The sequence below is a fragment of the Aplidium turbinatum genome, chromosome 1, assembly GCF_918807975.1.
Source record: "Aplidium turbinatum chromosome 1, kaAplTurb1.1, whole genome shotgun sequence".
Classification (NCBI taxonomy): domain Eukaryota; kingdom Metazoa; phylum Chordata; class Ascidiacea; order Aplousobranchia; family Polyclinidae; genus Aplidium; species Aplidium turbinatum.
This window is the reverse complement of record NC_137472.1, coordinates 43,752,707-43,774,712: the sequence shown is the minus strand read 5'-3', so window position 1 is coordinate 43,774,712 and position 22,006 is coordinate 43,752,707. Positions and strand designations below refer to the sequence as shown.

The window sequence follows — 22,006 nt, the reverse complement described above, 5'->3', positions numbered from 1 at the left end:
TGCTGTGTTGGAGAGATTTTTCTCTGTTGGAAAAGACGTGTTGAAGCCAAAGCGGGCAGGACTGAGCAACTCCCATTTTGAAATGTTCGTGTTTTTAAAAGATGCGTACTCCAACAATAAATTTCACCAAGAACAACTAATATTTTTCTTAATATAAATTTCACCAAGAATAAAAAAAGTTTGAAGAAACAAAAAGTGACTCCAAGAAAACATGGAATATCATTCATGAGATGATAGAGGGGAAAAGAAATTCGAATAATAAAAAGCTTCCTTCAACTATGACTATAAATGATAAAAGCTATAAAACAGATTCTATTGAATTTATTAAATAATTACTTCACAAATATTGGAACTTTAATGGCAGCTAAAATTCAAATGTAAATTTTGAATCATTCATGTTAAACAGAAAATATTCTTCTTTTGGCTTTCCTGATATAAATGAGATAGAAGTATCTGATGCTATAAGAAGCCTCAAAGCAAATAAAGCTTCAGGCATTTTTGAAATACCTTCTAAATTTATCAAAATGGCTAATGTAATTATATACCCTTTTTTTAACAAAAGTACTGAATAAATGTGTCTTGCAAGAAATCTTTCCTGATGTACTCAAAAAGAGTCTCATAATACCTGTACCAAAAGTTAGTTCACCTTTACACTTTACAGATTTGCGACCAATTTCTTTATTGCCAACTTTTGCCAAAATTTTCGAAAACATTCTATATAAACGGATGATGAATTTTATTAACAAATATAATATTTTAACCCCAGCTCAACATGGTTTTCGTGAAAATGATTCAACAAGCTTAGCATTGACAAAAATTTATGATGATTTACTTTCTAACTTGAATGATCATAAATACACATGCTCGGTTTTTGTTGATTTAAGTAAAGCTTTCGATACAGTTGATCATGGCATACTTTTAAAAAAAACTTCACCATTATGGCTTTCGTGGCAAGTTTTTAAACGTTTTAACATCTTATCTAACAAATAGAATGCAAAGTACAAAAATTAACGGTAAGAATTCTAATTTCAATGTTGTTAAATGTGGTGTCCCACAGGGGTCGATCCTTGGTCCCTTGCTTTTTCTTCTTTATGTGAATGATCTTCCAAATGCATCTTCTTTTTCAACTACACTTTTTGCTGATGACTCAAACTTTCATATGTCAGATAAATGCCTGTCATCTCTCCAAAAAAATGTCAATAGAGAAATAGAAAAAATTGATGTGTGGATGAAATCCAATGAACTTTCATTAAATTATAGTAAAACTACTTATATGATCCTCTGCAACAAAAAAAGTGCAGCAGAAAATTTTAGTCTGTCCATCAGTGGCCGATCCATCGAAAGGAAGAAATGTATAAACTATATAGGTGTAACTTTGGATGAGCGATTGACATAGGATAGTCATATTATTAATCTTAGAAAGCAGCTTGCAAAGGTCTGCGGCATAGCATTTAAGCTGAGATACATTGCCCCTTTAACAGTATTACGGGCTTTATATTATGCTTTGTTTCAATCCAAGATCCAATACTGGATTATAAATTGGGGAAGAGCAAACTCTACATTGCTTGCTCCACTACAAGGGTTACAAAACAAGTTCATTCGATCCTGCTTATTTTTGCCGAGGTCAACAAAATACAACTGTTCTTTATCACCAATTTAATGTGCTCAGAATTGACGATATTATTAAATTAGAAACTGCAAAATTTATGTACAAATATGTGCACAAAATGCTGCCCAGGGCCTTTGCTGGCTGCTTTATTTTTGTAAATGAAATTCACCATCACAAAACCCGTCAGAACCAAAAAAATGATTTATATTTGCCTTCTACAACGTCAAACTCTGGTAAGAAGATGCTATGTTTTAATGGAGTGAAACTATGGAATCAAGTACCAAAAGAAATAAAAGAAAAGTCTTACAATGTTTTTAAATTTAAATATAAATGTTTATTAAAGAATTTGTGCAATGATCACTCCTGAAACGTATCATCCGCTTATTTCTCTACACAATGTTTTTTTTATGTTGCCCTGTGTTATTCCATTGTTAATGTATTGTTAATTCCATTGTTAATTTTTACAAATTAAAGTGCTGGTATTGTGCTATAGGCTATATTATATACCGTATGGGTTAATGTTCTTAATTTTGGGTCTTCTGTTTAAATGTTTGGGTGGCAGCTGACTTTGGTGACCTTTTGGTCTTTCGCTGCCATCCTTGTTGTGCGAATTATTTGTGTTTATTGTCTTTTTGCTTTTTGTGTCTTTCGTTTTCGCCAACAAAACAAAAAATATACTGAACTGAAAACTGAACTAGTTCTATAACGACGTTGAAATGGCATTGTACACTGTACACAAATGATAGGCCGGGACTAGGATGATAGGTTATCAACTTATCATTCGTTGTCATTGGTCATTTGGACGGCACAAAGTGCTTCCTGTGTCAGTTAAATTAAGACAAGAGTAGCAGTAGCGCGCGCTTTTTTAACTCGAGTAATGGCAGTGGGTAGTGAGCTACTTTTAATGTAGCGGATGCCTATTGCCTGAACCTGCCGATAATAACTAAAATGCTAATTTAATGTTTTTCTGTAAATTTTATAAAGAATTAATCGATTTTACAATAAATTTCTTTTTATTTGTAGCCAAATCAGAACCTCCTTGCAATCACAGTAATGATAAACTTATGAGTGCGACTAGGCTGCTGACTAACGTTTGCATATTTTAACTTAGCATTACCCCACTTGATATAAAAAGAGTTAGGCCATTTCTTTTAGCCTATATGATATTTTTAGTTGGGCGACTCCCTTTAAAATTTAACTACTGATTGAGAACCACTGATGTATGATGTGAAACATTATACTCAAAACATTGTACTTAAACACAGATCGAACATGAACATAGGAGTCGCTTATCCAAATGATCTCCTACAATTTCTTTAAATATAACTTACAAAGGCAGCAGCGAAACGTCATAGACCACCAGTAGGCTAAGCTTAATGTTAACGTGAGTGAACTACGAATTACAATGCAATAAAAGAGATTTAACGTGTTCTTGGCCGTGGAAGTGAAGAAATGATAGTAATGCATCTTGTTTCATCCAGTTAGCTCAAGCAATGGCAGCGTTGCGTTTGAGCACAATAGAGAACACAGTGTTTGGTACCTTGCCAGACTTTTCAATTAGAAGTTTAATGTTTAGCTGCCACATCGCCATGATTTGGTAGCCTACTTTTTTTTATTAAACTTACAGACGATAGATGTAGGCATAAAGTAAATTGAAAGACGATTTAATTCCTACTTTGCTGGTATAGGCTAATCTTTTTTTCTTTTCAAAATCACATTTGTCGTCTGGTGATGTCGATTTCTTAAGCCGAGCTCGAATTTTATGATAGTCTGGAATCAAAACCATGTCAGCTTTGACTATCAAACGTTAGACATCACACCGTTGCGAAACAATCAGGAGCAGCTGTTCAAATGTATGTCGTCATTTTCTTCAACTCTCTGTGATTTTGTCGACATCCTATTACGCGTCAGTGTGATGATTTTAGCAACTTGTAGTCTAAAGCGTCATATCTTTGAACGAACCATGTAGTGGTGATGATGAGAATCATTTTCCTTAGACTAAGAAAGCCTTTTCTGAAACTTAATCTTGTAGAGGTTTTGCACTACCGAGATTGACAGAGTGAAGTTCTCGTTTGCTGAATGTGAATTATTCTATCCATTAGTTGCTGTTAAATAAAGAGCTGCTTTTTAAATGCGTTGCTCAGACGCACCTCTCGAGAGTCGAACCAGCGCCACTTGGTCTTGTCATTTCATCTTTCACGAAGTCTAGACTGAAGCTTAACCAACTGAGCTACCGGGATGTAAGCTACCGTACCATAGTTAAAACTTACTGAAGCGATCATTGGTGCCAATTCATTTTGGGTGAAACTTTGTTTGTCGACACATATCAGTTAAAAAGGAACTTTTCCACTGCATGTTTATTCATGAAATAAAATGCGGCACAACAAGACATTTGGGTGCCAACGGTGATATGACATCATTGATTTATGGCTCTTCTTCGGAAGGCTCCTCCTGCTCTGGGATTTCATTGAAGTTGTTACAATTCATAGTTTGGCAACAGAAATGGCATAAACGTACCTAAATATAGCAGCAAGTTATAAAATTTATAGCCTTGTCGGCTACCTGAAATCAACATATCCGTTGATTGATTTAAGTTTTAAGATTTAAGTTTACAGCCTAACTTGACAGCCTTTCATAAGTCAATTGAACGATGATGAAATTGAACTTTGAAAATAACTCCATTAAAATTTGTAAATCTGTTCCTTGTCGGGGTTTAATTTTTATCAAGAAGTCGGTTTAGAAATTTTGATGTGGAATGTGTTGAATCTGGTAGGTATTGCACTTGATTTTGAACTTTTAAGCCTGTCAATGCCTGTTTAATTATTGCAGCCTAATTTCGGCGGAGAAACGGTTATAAATGCAGCAGAAAAAAATTAGGCTACTTGGTATCACTGAAATGGCAACTTCACTAGAGCAACAGAGGTTGCAATTTAAAAATTTATTCTGGTCTTAAAATGGGGTTAAACTACAGTACACAAACTTTGTGAGAAACATACTCCTGCTGATTTTTATGTTCGTACCGTATTTTCTCCGCCATAACATTTTGGAACATTTCCTGCAGCGTTATTCTGACAGGCTAGTGTCTGCTTGCATTCCCGATCAACCTTGTGGGTTCCGGATTGAATTTCGATTTTGCTTGCGCACGAATACTGCAAAATAAAAGAGTTTTACAATAAAGGTTTGAAAATTTTATTATTTAGACAACTAAAAGTTTTTGCGAGTTTAAGGTAGCCTTATAGGCAGGGCTAACATTGATTTACACTCAAAATAGGGACGACAAAAACAACGTTTTTCTGTTTAAAGGTCAGAATATGTGAAGTCATTTACTGCAGGTACAATACTAGACCGAGAGCCTACGACAGAAGATTTCACCCCATAAGGTACAAAAGGTTTGACCCCTTGAAGTTACTGGGGTCAACCATGTCACTTACAAAAAGTATGGAAGATTGACCGCACCGGGTGGATCTGGACCCTAGAGCCCCCTAAAAAGCCCAAAAAGGGGGTTAATTTCACCCCATAAGGTACATAGACCAAACTTGGTGAAAACGAAGTTCTATGTCAGGACATCACAAAAATATCAAATCTAACAATATTTTCGAGTGGAAAGGTGATGTAAGACCCCCCCCAAAGTGACCCCCCAGGAAGTTAAGTTCACCCCATAAAGTACATGGACCAAAGTTGGTCAAAACGAAGTCTTATGTCAGGACATCACAAAAACATCAAATCTAACAATATTTTCGGGTGGAAAGGTGATGTGAGATGCCTTTAAAGTGACTTCCCATAATGTGACCCCCTCGAAAGGTTTATTCCACCCCATAAAGTACATGGACTAAACTTGGTCAAAATGAAGTCTTATGTCAGGACATCACAAAAATATCAAATCTAACAATATTTTCGGGTGGAAAGGTGATGTGAGATGACTTCAAAGTGACTTCCCTTAATGTGACCCCCTCGGAAGGTGTATTTCACCCCATAAAGTACATGGACCAAACTTGGTCAAAACGAAGTCTTATGTCAGGACATCACAAAAATATCAAATCTAACAATAGTTTTGGGAGGAAAGATGATGTAAGACTCCCCCAAAGTGACCCCCAGGAGATTAATTGCACCCCACAAGATAGGCTACATGGACTAAAGTAGGTTAAATCGAAGTCTTATTTCACGGCATAACAAAAATATCAAATCTAACAATATTTTCGGGTAGAAAGGGGATGTAAGATGTCATCAAAGTAACCCCCAGAGGGTTTATTTCACCATAGAGTACATGGACCAAACGTGGTCAAAACGAAGTCTTACAGGACATCATAAAGTATCAAATCTAACAATACTCTCAATTGGGAAGGTGATAAAAGACCTACCCAAAAGTGAATCTCTTCCTATAGTTTAATTTACTTCATCCCTTACTCGAACCAACCTTGGTGTAACGGAAGTGCTATGCCAGGACAGTACGAATGGATTAAATCTAAAAATATTTTTATATAGGTTTTGGTGAAATACATTCACAAGCTGTCCCATGATGCATGAAATGAAACTATAACCTACTTTACAAAAAGTTTTTGTATAAATCATATTCAGTCAATCGAAAAAAGGCAACAGGACATGACAATACATGGCTTTGTAACACCAAAAACAGAAAGTACATAAGCAGCATATAGGCTACAGTAGCCAGAAAATTGATCCAAGATCTTGATACGACCACTAAATGTGGACTTAATCGAACAACTGACTATCCAAATCACAACGTTTCGAAATGAATCATTTGGAACGTCAATTCAGGCAGTAATGAACATTTTCCAGCTGCTACAATAAATAACCCAATAAACCCAATGCAGTAAACTTTTGTTTAATGCCGTTTGCTTCATGTCTCCAATCAGTTATTGTAACTGTTCATTCATAAACAGAGATTGTTTGTGTAAATGTAAACGGTCGTTTCTTTATTCTTCATTGTCACTGCTGTCGCTTTCACTTTCTTCGTCTTATTCTTCAGATTCATACAATTCTCCTGTTATATACAGAGAAATAAAGACTGTACGAAACATTTGCTATTATGCACTACAGATATGCGTAACATACAATAGTAATTTTATTATCTTTTACAGACGTCTATTTTTCTTCGAATAATGCAACATTGCAACGTAGGCCTACTATTAACTGGAAAAAGTTCAACATTTATTTGTTATTTAGTGCACCCAGGCATTTTTCTCAAGATTGCAGAAACTATTGGTTATAGGTTCCTAAAACGAAACTTTACAGCCAGTTATTGGCTAATGTTTGCAGTAAGAAAGTAAATGACGGATAGACCAGGAGAAAGTTTTATATTTATAAAGGGTAACCCAAGCGACATCCAATGCTGTTTACCTTCTTCTTGACTTTCCTGGATGAGATCAGATTCCACGCAGAGACATCTAAAGATGCTTTATACCTTTACCTTCAAACCACACCACTTTATAACAACCTCCTTCTTCTTTCCAGCCATACTCTAGCAGCGACGTTGCTGCTTGTTCACTTCTAGTTGAAGATAACCACCATCTTGTGATGAGATGTGTGCGCCTTGTCTTCTGGAGAAGTTAGGGATTGTAGATCATAGGGATGCGAAACTTCATCCGCTTTTGGCTTATCCGCAACACTAGAAGGGTTACGTTTTTTTGTAATTTACAAAATATTTTACTTTTTATGGGTTATATAAGAAGAGTGAAGTTGGTTTTAAAGTAATTTAAGGTTTTTAGTTGAAAGCAAGCCAGCAGTAAAGCGTAAAAAAATGTCAAATTGGCAATTGACCCTTCTAATGTTGAAGGAACAACGGAGTTGCGCGTCCCGTAATGTACCGTCCCTAGGAGAAGTACTCGTAAACAAAGTGGTAGAGTACTACTATCTACAGTAGCTTCTGGTATGCATGATATCCTTTCATTTTCTTTTTTGGGTTTGTAGCCGTCTAAAAACATTTGTAAACGGACTTCGTTGACATAATTAATTTTCTTGTTTTTGTACATGTTACACACAAAGTTCTCTATTGCGATGATAGTGTCTTCACTAATTTCTTTGTCTTGTCCGAGTTGGCTAAAAGCTGCCTGCGCTTCGTGGTTTCCTTGGAGTAATTTCAGCGGCCGCACTTTCCCTTTCCTGCTAAATGACGAAGTGTAATCAGAATCTGTAAAGGCATGATATGCAGGTAAACACTTGCAAATCGTCACTCCAAGTGCGGTATGCAGCTGGTTGATGTTGATGTACCGCTGCGTGTTATCGCTTTGCAAGCCAGCTTCTATCCATATCTTTAATGAAGGATCAAAAGTTCCATAGCAACCTAGGCCAATTACAAGACAGTCAGTGTCAGACGTGCGGATAACCACATTGCTTGGGGCTGGTACATCGCAGACAGCTTGCTTTATCTCTGTATATAACAGGAGAATTGTATGAATCTGAAGAATAAGATGAAGAAAGTGAAAGCGACAGCAGTGACAATGAAGAATAAAGAAACGACCGTTTACATTTACACAAACAATCTCTGTTTATGAATGAACAGTTACAATAACTGATTGGAGACATGAAGCAAATGGCATTAAACAAAAGTTTACTACATTGGGTTTATTGGGTTATTTATTGTAGCAGCTGGAAAATGTTCATTACTGCCTGAATTAACGTTCCAAATGATTCATTTCGAAACGTTGTGATTTGGATAGTCAGTTGTTCGATTAAGTCCACATTTAGTGGTCGTATCAAGATCTTGGATCAATTTTCTGGCTACTGTAGCCTATATGCTGCTTATGTACTTTCTGTTTTTGGTGTTACAAAGCCATGTATTGTCATGTCCTGTTGCCTTTTTTCGATTGACTGAATATGATTTATACAAAAACTTTTTGTAAAGTAGGTTATAGTTTCATTTCATGCATCATGGGACAGCTTGTGAATGTATTTCACCAAAACCTATATAAAAATATTTTTAGATTTAATCCATTCGTACTGTCCTGGCATAGCACTTCCGTTACACCAAGGTTGGTTCGAGTAAGGGATGAAGTAAATTAAACTATAGGAGGAGATTCACTTTTGGGTAGGTCTTTTATCACCTTCCCAATTGAGAGTATTGTTAGATTTGATACTTTATGATGTCCTGTAAGACTTCGTTTTGACCACGTTTGGTCCATGTACTCTATGGTGAAATAAACCCTCTGGGGGTTACTTTGATGACATCTTACTTCCCCTTTCCACCCGAAAATATTGTTAGATTTGATATTTTTGTTATGCCGTGAAATAAGACTTCGATTTAACCTACTTTAGTCCATGTAGCCTATCTTGTGGGGTGCAATTAATCTCCTGGGGGTCACTTTGGGGGAGTCTTACATCATCTTTCCTCCCAAAACTATTGTTAGATTTGATATTTTTGTGATGTCCTGACATAAGACTTCGTTTTGACCAAGTTTGGTCCATGTACTTTATGGGGTGAAATACACCTTCCGAGGGGGTCACATTAAGGGAAGTCACTTTGAAGTCATCTTACATCACCTTTCCACCCGAAAATATTGTTAGATTTGATATTTTTGTGATGTCCTGATATAAGACTTCATTTTGACCAAGTTTAGTCCATGTACTTTATGGGGTGGAATAAACCTTTCGAGGGGGTCACATTATGGGAAGTCACTTTGAAGGCATCTTACATCACCTTTCCACCCGAAAATATTGTTAGATTTGATATTTTTGTGATGTCCTGACATAAGACTTCGTTTTGACCAACTTTGGTCCATGTACCTTATGGGGTGAAATTAACCCCCTGGGGGGCCACTTTGGGGGGGTCTTACATCACCTTTCCACCCGAAAATATTGTTAGATTTGATATTTTTGTGATGTCCTGACATAGAACTTCGTTTTCACCAAGTTTGGTCCATGTACCTTATGGGGTGAAATTAACCCCCTTTTTGGGCTTTTTAGGGGGCTCTAGGGTCCAGATCCACCCGGTGCGGTCAATCTTCCATACTTTTTGTAAGTGACATAGTTGATCCCAGTAACTTCAAGGGGTCAAACCTTTTGTACCTTATGGAGTGAAATCTTCTGTCGTAGGCTCCCAGACTATACCTTTTTACCAGAAGCAATCAAGCAATATAGCCTACCGATATTCCAACAAATCCTTGTATTTAAATATCACTATAAATATAGACTATTTTACGGCCAATATACTTTCTCTTTGAAGAGATTCAACTGCTTTCATGAAGGCTACTCCTTTCATGACACGCATGTTGCCTATGCCATAATAAACTGACCTCAATAAATGAGGTTACTTTAAGTCAGTCACCGATATGATTAATATAATGAGATCAAAAAGACGTTTAAGCAATGCCGGATTTACGATTGGACTAGAAAAGCTAAAGTTTAGGACCTCAAGATTTAGGGGCCTCAAAATTTAAGATGTAGGCTACCACGTATATTTATTAACATTTAAACATGACCTATATATTTGGAGAAACTTTCACCTGTTAATAACGTGAAATTTTGTGACAACCAGTTCCAATAAAGTAAAGTGTGTAGGCTATTCATAAACAGGTCGTAATACTCGTAATGCAAATTGAGTTTCTGGTGTGTTTGTTTTTATGGAAAGGAAATAAAAATGACACAGGCTAAAGGTTACATTTTTATCTGTTAGGTGTTAGCCTACTTTTAAAATGGTTTAAATAGAGTATTAATAGTCATTGAGAAAATTATCTGCTAATTTGTAACGAACGATGTTAGTCAATTATTTTCTTTGACTAACTTTGTTTGTTTTTGTTTATCCTGCATTGCGAGAAAGCGGATTTGAGCGCTATGCATCGGCGTACGCCTTCCGACGTACACCTGACCCACGCTGCAGCCGACTGCAATGTCTGTTTCCGGTTGCCTACTCTATTTATGGCTTAAATTTGGTACTACCCATTACTCGAAATCGATCACTGGGTAGAGGCAATTATCGTAAAGTTTCTTGCCCAAAGAAACAACAGCAAGTGCGGGTGGCTGGAGTCGAACATGCAGGCTCTCGACTGCGAGCCCAACGCGCTAACCACTCAGCCACTGCTGCCTTATTCTACAGAAGCCTGATATTTCACAAAATATTTAGGCAACAATCAAATTACACACTTTAGCTATCTTCAAATAAGGTAGTTAATTTCAACACTTGAGTGCAGAGGCGTAGTCAGGAAGTCAATTGCGCCCCCCCCCCCCCCCCAAAAAAAAGATCTATGCACCGACTAGCACAAAATATATGCACCGACTAGCACAATTTTACACGCTAGGCTATTGGCCAATATTATTATATTGATAATATTGATATACTCTGTGTCATAGTTACATTTTTTGTCTCAAATAACGAAATTATCATTTCTGTAGGGTGGCAATTGACTAGGCTACCACTAGCCATACCACTTGCAATCCATGGTCGTTTCGTTGTCTCCTTGTCAGTATGAGAACTTGTGCAGTGTATAGGCTACACAAGCAGACCCGGATTTAGGGGGGCAGAGGGTGCAGTTGCCTCGGGCTCCCCTTTTGAAGGGCTTCCCGACGTGGAAAAAGTGTGATTGTGTTATTATTATTATTATTTTCTCTCAGCCTTTGAAGTTTCTGCAAAATCCCTCCTTTTTCTTTCAAGATTAATTTTTAGTGACAAGGTGGCAACTGAGCTTGGCGTAAAGGCATTAGAAACGGTGTGGGTGACTTTCAAGTTACCTTGTTCATTTTAGTATTAACTTGGGCTGAAAATGCTCTCAAAATGCACAATTTTAAGACATGCTTTTCAAAATTTTCTGGGGGACTTTCCACAGACCACCCACCGAGATTTGCAATAACTCTCGTTTGCCCACCCCCCTACCCCGAATTTCTACGCTGACGACGTTCTAGCTGGCTTGTATATTTACCGTGACTGATAATTCACCATGGCATCAGTGGTTGCTTAAAATTCTCGTCTCTACGGGTGAGGATGGAGGTTAGATGCCTCAAATGTACAAAAGCCTAGGGCTCTTCTTTGTCTAAATCCGGCCCTGCATTTAGGCATTAAGAAAAAAAAAAACAAGATAAAATAAGGACAAAAGTCGAAAATAAAGATATTTTTTAAATAAGGACATTGGGCCTAATATTTTCTAAAACAGAGTTCTTCAAATCAACGACAAATCTTTGAAATAAGGCCGGCATGGTAGCTTTAAGTATACAGGTAAGCTTGTTGTAATTTGTGTGTATGGCTATATGCTAAACTACATGAGTGATGCAGACCAACTGTCTATTTGTCGTCAGCTACAGATCACTCACTCCGCCTGCGAGATTACACGGCACCATATTCAATGGTCCAGTTTCCTCTCCTTCGTCATCCACAGTCACAGTGCCGTTCCAGCATGTAGCGACAGCTGAAAAACACATAAGCTACGACTTGATAGTCAACATGCACAAAACACATCAGGCATATTTTAGAGTTCATGGCCTTCTGTACTGTACTGTATATAGTGTAGGCTATCTGCCTATTTGAGATGAAACAATCTGCTTTTGTTCTACTCAGACACGCTGCAAATAGAAGGGGCTACTTAATACTTTTTCCACTCAAACTCCTGTTTACTTTGCAATGTAATCTATAATTAACTCCCGAAAACAAGTTTTCATACTTTTCATTAAAAAAACATGTTCAAATGGACACCCAAAACACAAGGTTTGCAAATGTTCCAGCCAATTGTTCACCAAATCTAACGTCATATAAAACCGTTATGGTCTACTTAACCTAGCTGGCATCTTACGTCATGGAAATTGCTAGAAAATGTCCAAATATTGCATCATCGTTCGTAAGACCTGATGAAACATTGCATCATCACCTTTGAACACCTGTTTGAATTATTTCACAATTTCTTTCATTATTGCGTCACATAACTGCGTACGTGCGTTTGAGATATTGAAATGTATTCTGACCATTCGTAAAATTGTTACTTGGAAGTTGGTCGCAAATTTAACTGTTTCGCTTAGTGCTGCTAGCTGGACAAAATTTCCGTCTTTTATCTAAGTAGTTTGTTGTAGTGACAAGTTTTTAGTGGTGTATTGCGTTGCACTCCATTTTCGATAGCCGCGGGCTAATTTTACAGAAATACACTTTTTGAATAGACGTTTCAAAGGAGTGTTTCTTTTTCAGTCATTACATACAGACGAACGGATCCGCGAATCTTATGTTACAATTTTCCCACGAAGAGATTATGGTTTACCGCTGTGACCAGCAAAGTAACAAAATCACGCCTGTTTAGCTATTTTAGTAGCCTAACTCTTCACGGGTTAGACCGTTCAGACGAAATGTAGTTTGTTTTAGCATCGAAAAATGTAGCCTATAGCTAAACTTATCTATAGGCTACATTTTATTGACAAAAAATGTAAATTCTAGACTCTAGTCCTAAACTATACACTACAGGCTACTCATAAGCACTCTATGATTCGTCTAACTTACTTGATCCAGTTGGACCTTCTGGACCTTGAGCAAGAGAGAGCGCACAAAACATAGAAGCAACAATTACTATGAGAAAGTTCCTCATCGTGCTATACAATAATGATAGTTCCAATGTTTATCTTATTGTCACTAGAAAAATAAAATATACATTTAGCTGGATCACTATTAATTGTAATTGTAGCATGAGTTTGCTGTTATTCAGAGAGTTAACAAGCAGTTTAAAAGGAGATATATCACATGTTTGAAATTCACAATTAGTAAAAGTTGTAAATGAAAACTCACACTTCGTCTTTTTATTAATCCGATTAATCCTATAAAATCACAGCTTTGTTAGTTACCGCAACATGGATTATTTCACGCAGTCTCATGAGTTAGATCACGACGCGCGCGTTCCCAAACAAAGGGTCATCCATGGACTCAATGGCGTAGCTAGGAGGGGGCGGACCGCCCCGGGCGGCACGTCTGGGGGCGGCACTTTCAGACTACGATTTTTGATTTTGATTATAATCTGATAAAAAAAAACGCATTTCATTTTCACATTTTTTTTCTTGAAGAGGCGGCAAAATCTGAATCCGCCCCAGGCGGCACATTCCCTAGCTACGCCACTGCATGGACTTCTGTGTAGGCCGCTATACATGATTTGTGTTTTGTGTAAGAACATTGCATTCAACAATAAACGTCACACACTGAGCTAGCAGCAATAACAAAGGCTCAATGCTATGACTAACATAGTTTTGAAATGTTTGCATAATTCTTCAGTTCGCCTATTCGTCATTTTTTTCTTCTCTCTTTGAGGTGACAAATTATACCGTAGCTTAAGTTAAAATATCTTGTTGTATAAGTTTTGTTTAATTTGGAAGCTGTAAAAATAGTGAGAAACGACTGCGCAATTTTTAAAATGTTGTTTAAAAATTGTTTGTCATCGCATTTTGAAATAGCCCAGCCCTACACCATTGAACTTATTTCAAGGTGTTTTCTTTTACATATTTGCATAGGTTTATACAAAAAGCCAAAATATTTAAAGCAATCATCTACGCCTACAGTATAATTTTGTGCAGCCTACTGTGTATATTTTGTGATTTAATGTAAAACAGTCGGCAATGAAACAAAGTCCGCTATTGCTTTTTAGCTTGCCCCTCCCACCCTTTGTTTATTCAAAGAGATTTTTGTCAAAATTACATTTAGGCATAAATTGAAAAGCTGTCATACATTAATTTTTAGTGCCAAATGGCAAAAATCTTCTATGGACTATCATAATTGCAATCTTTTCATTATGGCAACGGAATTTTTCAGAGAAACATTCCATGAAGGAAAATTTAAGAAAACACAGGGTGCGCCAGAAAAACCTACCACATTTCAAATTGTTACTGTACCAAAGCTGTAGTAGTCTGACAGGAGGTTGAATTGAAATTTTGCAGCAAAAGACTTACCATTTGTGTTTCAGGTTTTAGCTTTTATAAATAAATAATTTTTTATGCAAATTTTTTAAATTTTGTATTGGTATGTAAAATGGCCTGGACTGGCGATCACCGTGCATTTATTGTGGAAGATTTCATTAGAAATGGGAAAATTATAAAATTTTAAGACTCATTTCAAACTAAACTGTAACGATCCTGGTCCCAATCGAAAATCTGTAATGCTCTGAGTCAAAAATTTCAGAGCTACGGGTTCAGCACTAAAGCGACAGCCACCCGGAAGGCCTCGAAGTGTTCGAACTCCAACAAACATCCTTGCTGTAAAAGAGTAAATTTAGCAATCTCTTAGTCGTTCAGCTCGCAAGCACGCCTCGGCATTGAGGCTTTTCAGGGAAATGAGCGAAATACATCAAATGGTAACGTTTTCACTTTGAGATGAGACAATAAATGTTTTGATTGCTTATAAATTTTGTCTCTTTTTCCTAGTTTGAAATGTGGTAGGTTTTCTGGCCCACCCTGTATAACAGCCAGAGATGGGCACGGTACTATTACAAAGCACCGCGGTACCGGTACTCGGTATTGGTCAAAATAGTACCGCGGTACCGGTACTCTTTTCAAAAAGTACCGCGGTACCGGTACGGTACTTTTTTAAATACAAGTTACAAGACTTAGAATAATGAATTTTTTTGTGATTGTAATCTAAATAATCTTACATTTAAAACCACAAATAAGACCCTAAAGTTATAGGCCTATTACTTTATAACTAATTGGGTATTTAGTAAATGTTTGGGGTAAGCCTGTTCTAGGCATTCGTTTTCAAAATCAGTAGCATCTCAAAATGAGTGTCACTTAATCGTTACGGAGTTAACATTGTTGAAAAAAAAGTACCAACAAAAGTACCGGGTATTTTGACCTAAAAAAGTACTGGGTATCTAGGCAACCGGTAAAAATTTCAAAAAGTACCGCGGTACCGGTACATAAAAAGTACCGCGGTACAATTGTACTCGGTACTGTCCACAACAGCTCCAAACAAATGATTATAGTAAATTTACTGTTTGAATTATGCAAGTGTCAAATTCTCCATTAAAATGATCTCGAATCTTCGCCAAGTTTAACAAACCAATTTCAAACAACACTAGGCTCGACATGCCCTAAAATGTGATGATCAAATTCAACGTCCGCAGACGTTGAACCAATGTAAAAACGACGGCTTTTGTTGTCCCAGTAACTGGTTAACTGTGAGATTGCAGCTGAACGTAACAATTGTAAGTTATGTATTTTTAGTGCACGCAGGTGCACGCTATCCAAAGCAAAGGATTGATACTGTGGAAGAGCAAAACTACAATAAATTGATTTTAACATTTTCAAGTTTTCGTCAACCGGTTTTTATCGTTTTACTTAAGACGCATAAGTGTGTACTGTGCAGCTTGTTTTATATCCAAAAAAAGGCCGTTGGGACATTTTTGAACGTTCTTGAAAAATTTGTTTTCCCAAAAGTTTGCTAAGTTATTTAGTCTAAAACTGTGAATAAAAGAACTTTAACAGTGCGATACTGTAGCTAAAAATATCAACTTGCTGTAGCCCAACACAAAAATCTCTTTTTGTCGAAAAATAACATTAAGTTGACTTCGACATGGCCTATCGCAGTTTCTTATAATTCTTCATCTACAACAAAACAACCAACACTACAAGCCCTCGCTCATTTTCGCCACACTATTTTTTTAAAGCAAACTTTAAACTTCTGTAGCCTGCATAGGTTTGATTTTGTGCAAAGTAGGCCAGGCTATTCGAAAAAAACGATATAGCTCGTTATGTTTCAAATATGATAGGCTTATAGCTGACCGTGTGCTACCTACACAAGTGCACATCCATAAGTTATGAAGAAATGTATGCTTCTGACACTAAACAGGTTTCTGTCAAACTTACTTTTACGTACTTTTTTTTCATTGGTTAATAAATGTTGAGTATATTCAAAATTGTTGCTAAACCCGTTTTGATGACTTCATGCTTAAGGTTGACATTGGGAGCTTTGTATTTTGCCGATGGGTCTGGTGGTAACTGGTTGAACTCAACAAAAAACAAACCTTGCCTTTGGGCAGAACACAGTCAAGCGTCACCAGACAATGAAGCAATCTAAAAGAGGTTTAGCGAGAAACGACAGCAAAATTTAGCTTCACTTGACAAGCTGCAAAAAGCGGTAATAACCTAGCCTACTGCATTATTTGCATAATTTCGCTGCGCAATGTGACGTCAGGGTATGGTGCGTCTTTACTACCCAAAAAATTATCGGCGTTTCAGAAACTGAAAGCGTGAAACTCGTTGGATAAAAAAACGTGAAAGCTTTCGTTAGGCTGCTGTCATCCAATTACAGTAATCTTGCTGACAATGAAGCTTCTTTGTAGAACAGCAAAAAACATGCTTTTTTACAAGAACTCAGATTTTCTAAGTTCTTTTTTGTCGTATGCACGCTTACGCTCCCTAGGTGAATGTTTAGATGAAGTGGACGGGAAGGCATGGTCCATGGAAGCCAACCTTCGTGTCTACATTCAGGCATGCATGTGGCATACGTCTTGTCAAGGACACATGCTTTTGGTTGGTGTCGACCAGCGACCTTCCAAAACCCTAACCGGATTTCTCACCACTCGGCTATGCAGACGCGGCTAACTTTTTCATGATTTTGGTTATAAGAGTGGTTTTGAATCATCCACGGTAAATTGATACGATACTTTCTATATTGAAATTGTAGGCTGGTCATCTCCAAAAAAATCAACTTTTCAACCATAGCAATATTTAACAAATCGACAGCTAAACTCTAAAAGTGTGTTTTAAAGAAAAGAATGCACGTAATAATTTTTTTCTCTTCACCAGACGTGTCATACACGTCATATTTGGCGTGATAAAAAGCCAAACGAAAAGCAGGCAAAGTGGACTGGCTATTTTGAGAAGAATGGAAAGGGCAATGGTGAGAGCAACGTATGGAGTAAAAACCAGAAAGGAGAAACAGACTGAAGAATTGATGGATGGAAAAAATAGGTAAAGAATGAGGTAGACAAAGTCGGACTAAAGGAAGAAGATGCGATTGACAGAATGAGATGGAAGAGTGAAGACAATCGCTGCAAGTAAAGAATCGGACACTTTCACTAATGGGGACAAAATAGAATTTGGTGATGATGGCATTACATGTTATTTGAACAACCCTTTCGGCTAATCCAACATGCACATGATCGTTCACCTACATTACAACAGCCACGACAACGCGTTTGTGAAGATGCGGGGAAGGGTCGCTAGTCCTCACACCCGTTGGTCGACGTCGCCTCACATGCGAGAGTGGGAGATCCCGATGTTGGGGGTGCTCAGCGAAGGCAAGTTGACCCTTGTGTTCTATCAGAAACAACGTAGGTTTGTGGTAGCTGCTTCGTGCCACAAAGATACACTTAGTAATGAGTTGAAATACTTCAATGTATTTCTTCTTTATTCCATTACATACTTCAAAGTAGTTCGTACAAGTTTCTCACAAGTAAAAGGCTAATAGAATTCTATAGAAAAGATAATGACTAAGATAATGATAAAGACTATGCAAATCTGCAACATTTCTGAAACCTAATGATAAACCATGAATTAGTGGTGCGATACTGACGAGCTCAGCCTTATGGGCGATACGCGGTGTCGATCGCCTGTCAATTCTACAATATGAGAAACAAGATAGCGATGTTGGAAAATCATTTACTTTGTCGGCCATCCAACTCATTTTGCCTCTAAGTTCTTTGTGCCTGATGGCCAGATGTTTGTTTTCTTTTCCGTCATGATCATGGATTGTATTGCGAAGACTTTTCAATTGATTTCTGCCCAAAGAAAACAAACATGTATTTTTGCCAAACCAGCTATAAGCAGCATCAGGCCTAAAAAAAATTGTACCAAATGTAATCACACTTCTTAGAAAATTATACTATATAACGATGATCAGTGATCACTCATGCAATTCTTCACTTCTGAAAAAGGGCAAAATTCTAAGCTGGTATGCTTCTAAGATACATTAAAATGGTCAAATTAAAGCACCCTATAAGGTAAAATTCCAACTGTTTATGACTTTAGAATTTAGATGTTTTCTAGGATTTAACAGATTAAGAAGAATTTAGGATATTAAAGGAGCCTCCCACTAAAACACACAAGTTTTGTTTGCAAAATTACAAGAACAATTAAAAAATTATAGACAAAAACATGGGCTACGGAAGAAATATTGATATCGATCCAAGATTTCATTTCAAATCTGCGACTTTGCTGAACTAAAGATAAGCTTGTCAAAAAGACAAAGTATGCACCTAAACTTTCTGTGCTTGTTAATGCACATTTCCAAATATCGTAAATCGTCAGTAATAGATTTTCTTTCATTCTCATTGAATTCTCCATTCTTCATTTCATTATACAGTTCTAAGACCTTTGGATCGACAGAAAACAAATCTTCACCTGCAAAAATACGCATTTAACTTTGAGAGATTAATCATAATATCACACCAAAGTAATTCAACCTTTCACAAATTTGAAATAAGTAGCTTACCTAACCATAACCGAATAATATAAATTTCTCGGCTATGTAATAAGAAAGGAAAAAACTGGAGCATCTCTCTTTAACCGGTAAGATTTTTGGAAAGCGGGCACCTGACAAACAAAGACAAACTCATTTGAAACAATTTAACGACAAGGCAGACATAATAGCCAAATAGGAATACTTGGTCTAATTATTAAACCAATCATCCGAGGCCGTCGATACCTGGTTCAGGCAAGGCAATTGAAAAAGAAGGCCTACAAACTGCTTCCTGCATCCATCGAGTTTTTCAAACAAATTCGGCCAAGGAAGCGTCATGAATAAAATGCTATAGTTTGATTTAGTCAAAGCACCATGTAAACATTAAAGTAAAACGATGGTGAAAAACCCTTTTGGTTGAAAACCAACGATGAAATATGAGACCGTTTGTATTGCATGGCTTCGAAATGACAGTTCAGTCAAGAACACGCATCATTCGTTCTCCAACAATGGAATGCCTTTTCACAAGGGCGTCGCGCATTCCGTACCTTGTGCTTTTCTTGTAACCAAATAGAGTTTCCGATAACTGGCTCCCAGTTGCTCGGCCAGACGCTCCATCTTAGCTTCTTGCTTGTATAGCTCCCGAGCTGAAGTGTTCTTACTTTCTAGATTGAAACAAAGCACCAGTTTGCTACAATTTATAAACAACATGAATGTCAAAGATTTTCCAGTTTTTGACCGGTGTGAACAAAATGCGGTAATGACAATGTTGAAATGAAAACCAAACACGTATCACAATTTTACCATGAATTTTTGCGTTTAAAATTCATTTAATGCAAGAATTCTCGAATCTTCTTGGTTTGCGACGTCACGCGTTGATCAACTGAGCTATTGCGGCGGACTCTTATCGGGAGCACATCAATTTTATTGTATAAGATTATGAGAATTCTTGCATTAAATGAATTTTAAACGGAGATCAAGCGGCGCTGGTTCGACTCTTGGGGTGCGCGCTTGAGCAACGTACGTTAAGGAATGCTCTCCATGTAGCGGCATCTAACGGATGGAATAATTTCTCGCCAAGAACACTTTAACAATCGAAAAATTCGCTCCATTAATCTCCGTAACCGGGCATGCGTCAGACTTTTAATTGTCTTCCTTGAACCCATTTTCAATCTTTCATTTTATACATTTTAGACCAATTTTAATCAACATGTGCAAGAGTCACTCAACCGTAATTAAATGTAAGTGGCCTTCCCCTGCAACTGCTTCACTTTTTTGCATTGTTCAAAGTTGTTTATATTTGAAACTATAGGCAAAACACCACATTTCAGTTGCAGCAAGTAAATCAACCAGGTGCGGTAACTGGTATAGTTTATTGATAAAGCTGTCGCGACCGTAAAGGCGGCTTCTTTTTCTTTCATTGTCATACTTGATTTCAAACATTGATTGCCTCTTGTATGAAAAGTTTCCAAGATCCTCGGTCTTTTGCTGTGTATATTAGGTCATAGGCGTAGCCAGGGGGGGGGGGGGGCGAAAGGGGCCATGGCCCCTCCAAATTTTCAAAGTTTAGATTCCGAAGTTGAACACTTTGTTGAAAATATAATATAATTTGTATAAATTTATATCGTTTTGCCTGTGAGAGAGAGATGTTCTGATTTTCCATTTCGCAGCACGTGTCCTAGAAATTGAAGTTGTTTTTCTTTGATAGTTTTCAGTAGAGTCCTTGTTTGATTAAGTTGATTTAAAACACTTTGGTTGGTTTGATTGGAAGTCCAGGAAATTTTCAGTATTTTTCGGAATGCCCACATTTCAAACCTGTTTGTTTTTTCAGTCATAGCCCACTTTTATTGGTTGTCCAGGTTTCTGAATTAGCCTATATTTTAAATTGTAAGGCTAAATGCTACACATACTCTGTATCTAGTTTAGAAAAGTGTGTAGCCTACTTATTGCACAACATTAATTTCATTTGCTGAAAAGCGACTTTTGCTTGAGCAACATAGCCTAAAACTCTTTATTCGCTTATGCGTCCCGGTTTATTGTCTCAATACACCGAAAACTTTTTACTTGCTTTATAGCAGGGGTTCCCAACCTTTTTACGATTTCGTACCACTTGGAAGCTCTGTACTTCCAAGCGTACCACTTGGAAGCTCTGTACTTCCAAGCGTACCACTTCTTGCAGAACAACTAATTTGATCGAATCATATTTTATTCAAAAGAATAATATTGGCCTACTAAAATAACACTAAAGCACCACAACTAAATTTAAGCTAAAAAACAGTAGATGGGCAGGAATAGTTACGTAACAATAAGAATAGGCTTCAGGAAAAAAAATTTGTATTGTAAACAAAACAAGATAAACAAACTATAAAGTTGTGAATACAAAACGGCAGCTACCCGCGTACCACCTGAAAACCTTTGCGTACCACTAGTGGTACGCGCACCACAGGTTGGGAACCCCTACTTTATAGTTACCGTATTTCATTGATTTCAATTTGAAAAATTGGAATTTCACTTTCTTTTTTTATAACTTTCTTCACTTATCTGATAGCATCGGAGTTTGCTTTATTTGTTCGTTTTACGTAGGCTATTCTTTAAACTTTCTTTTTTACATGTGCTAGCTAAAGATGCTTTTCCTATAGCGAAATCGATTCGTAATAAATTACACTAAGTGGTTAGATTGTTGTGCAAATGCCAGCATATGATAAATGCAAAATAGCAGTAGCGTACGGTACCAAATTCTTTACTTTTTGCATTTGCTTGTTCAACAAATGTTGCAGTTTTGCTTCTGAATCAGCCATTAAGACAGTGTCGTCAGCATACCTTAGATTAGGTTGTTAAAGTTAGTACCACCAACATTTACGCCTGGTCATCTTCACGAATCACGACATCGGAAGATGATCTCACCATACAATGTAAAAAGGCTTGGGGAGAGCACGCATCCTTGTTTAACGCCTCTCTTGATCGATATCCAATCGCTAATGTTGTGATTGACCTTTATTGCTGCAACTTGATCAAACAAAAAAATAAATTGTCAC

The 22,006-nt window shown here is 37.1% G+C and overlaps 1 protein-coding gene across 1 annotated transcript; it reads right to left on the bottom strand.

Annotated features, from left to right (window-relative positions):
* Positions 1 to 3,950: 3,950 nt before the first annotated feature.
* Positions 3,951 to 13,165, bottom strand: LOC145783242 (uncharacterized). Its single transcript, XM_082595059.1, has 4 exons — positions 13,035 to 13,165; positions 11,867 to 11,961; positions 4,630 to 4,758; positions 3,951 to 4,126 (listed from the first exon to the last, which is right to left on the bottom strand). The coding sequence occupies exons 1-4, from the start codon at positions 13,117 to 13,119 to the stop codon at positions 4,034 to 4,036; spliced, it is 402 nt and encodes a 133-aa protein (XP_082451185.1). The 5' UTR covers positions 13,120 to 13,165; the 3' UTR covers positions 3,951 to 4,033.
* Positions 13,166 to 22,006: the final 8,841 nt, after the last annotated feature.

Bases quoted from the DNA above. Each gene is read 5' to 3' on its own strand.
- LOC145783242 (XM_082595059.1), bottom strand. From the start codon at position 13,119: ATGAGGAACTTTCTCATAGTAATTGTTGCTTCTATGTTTTGTGCGCTC. The intron at 11,962-13,034 runs GTAAGTTAGACG...TGTGTTTTTCAG, and splicing joins AGAAGGTCCAACTGGATCAA to CTGTCGCTACATGCTGGAAC. The intron at 4,127-4,629 runs GTACGAACATAA...TGCTATATTTAG, and splicing joins GTTATGGCGGAGAAAATACG to GTACGTTTATGCCATTTCTG.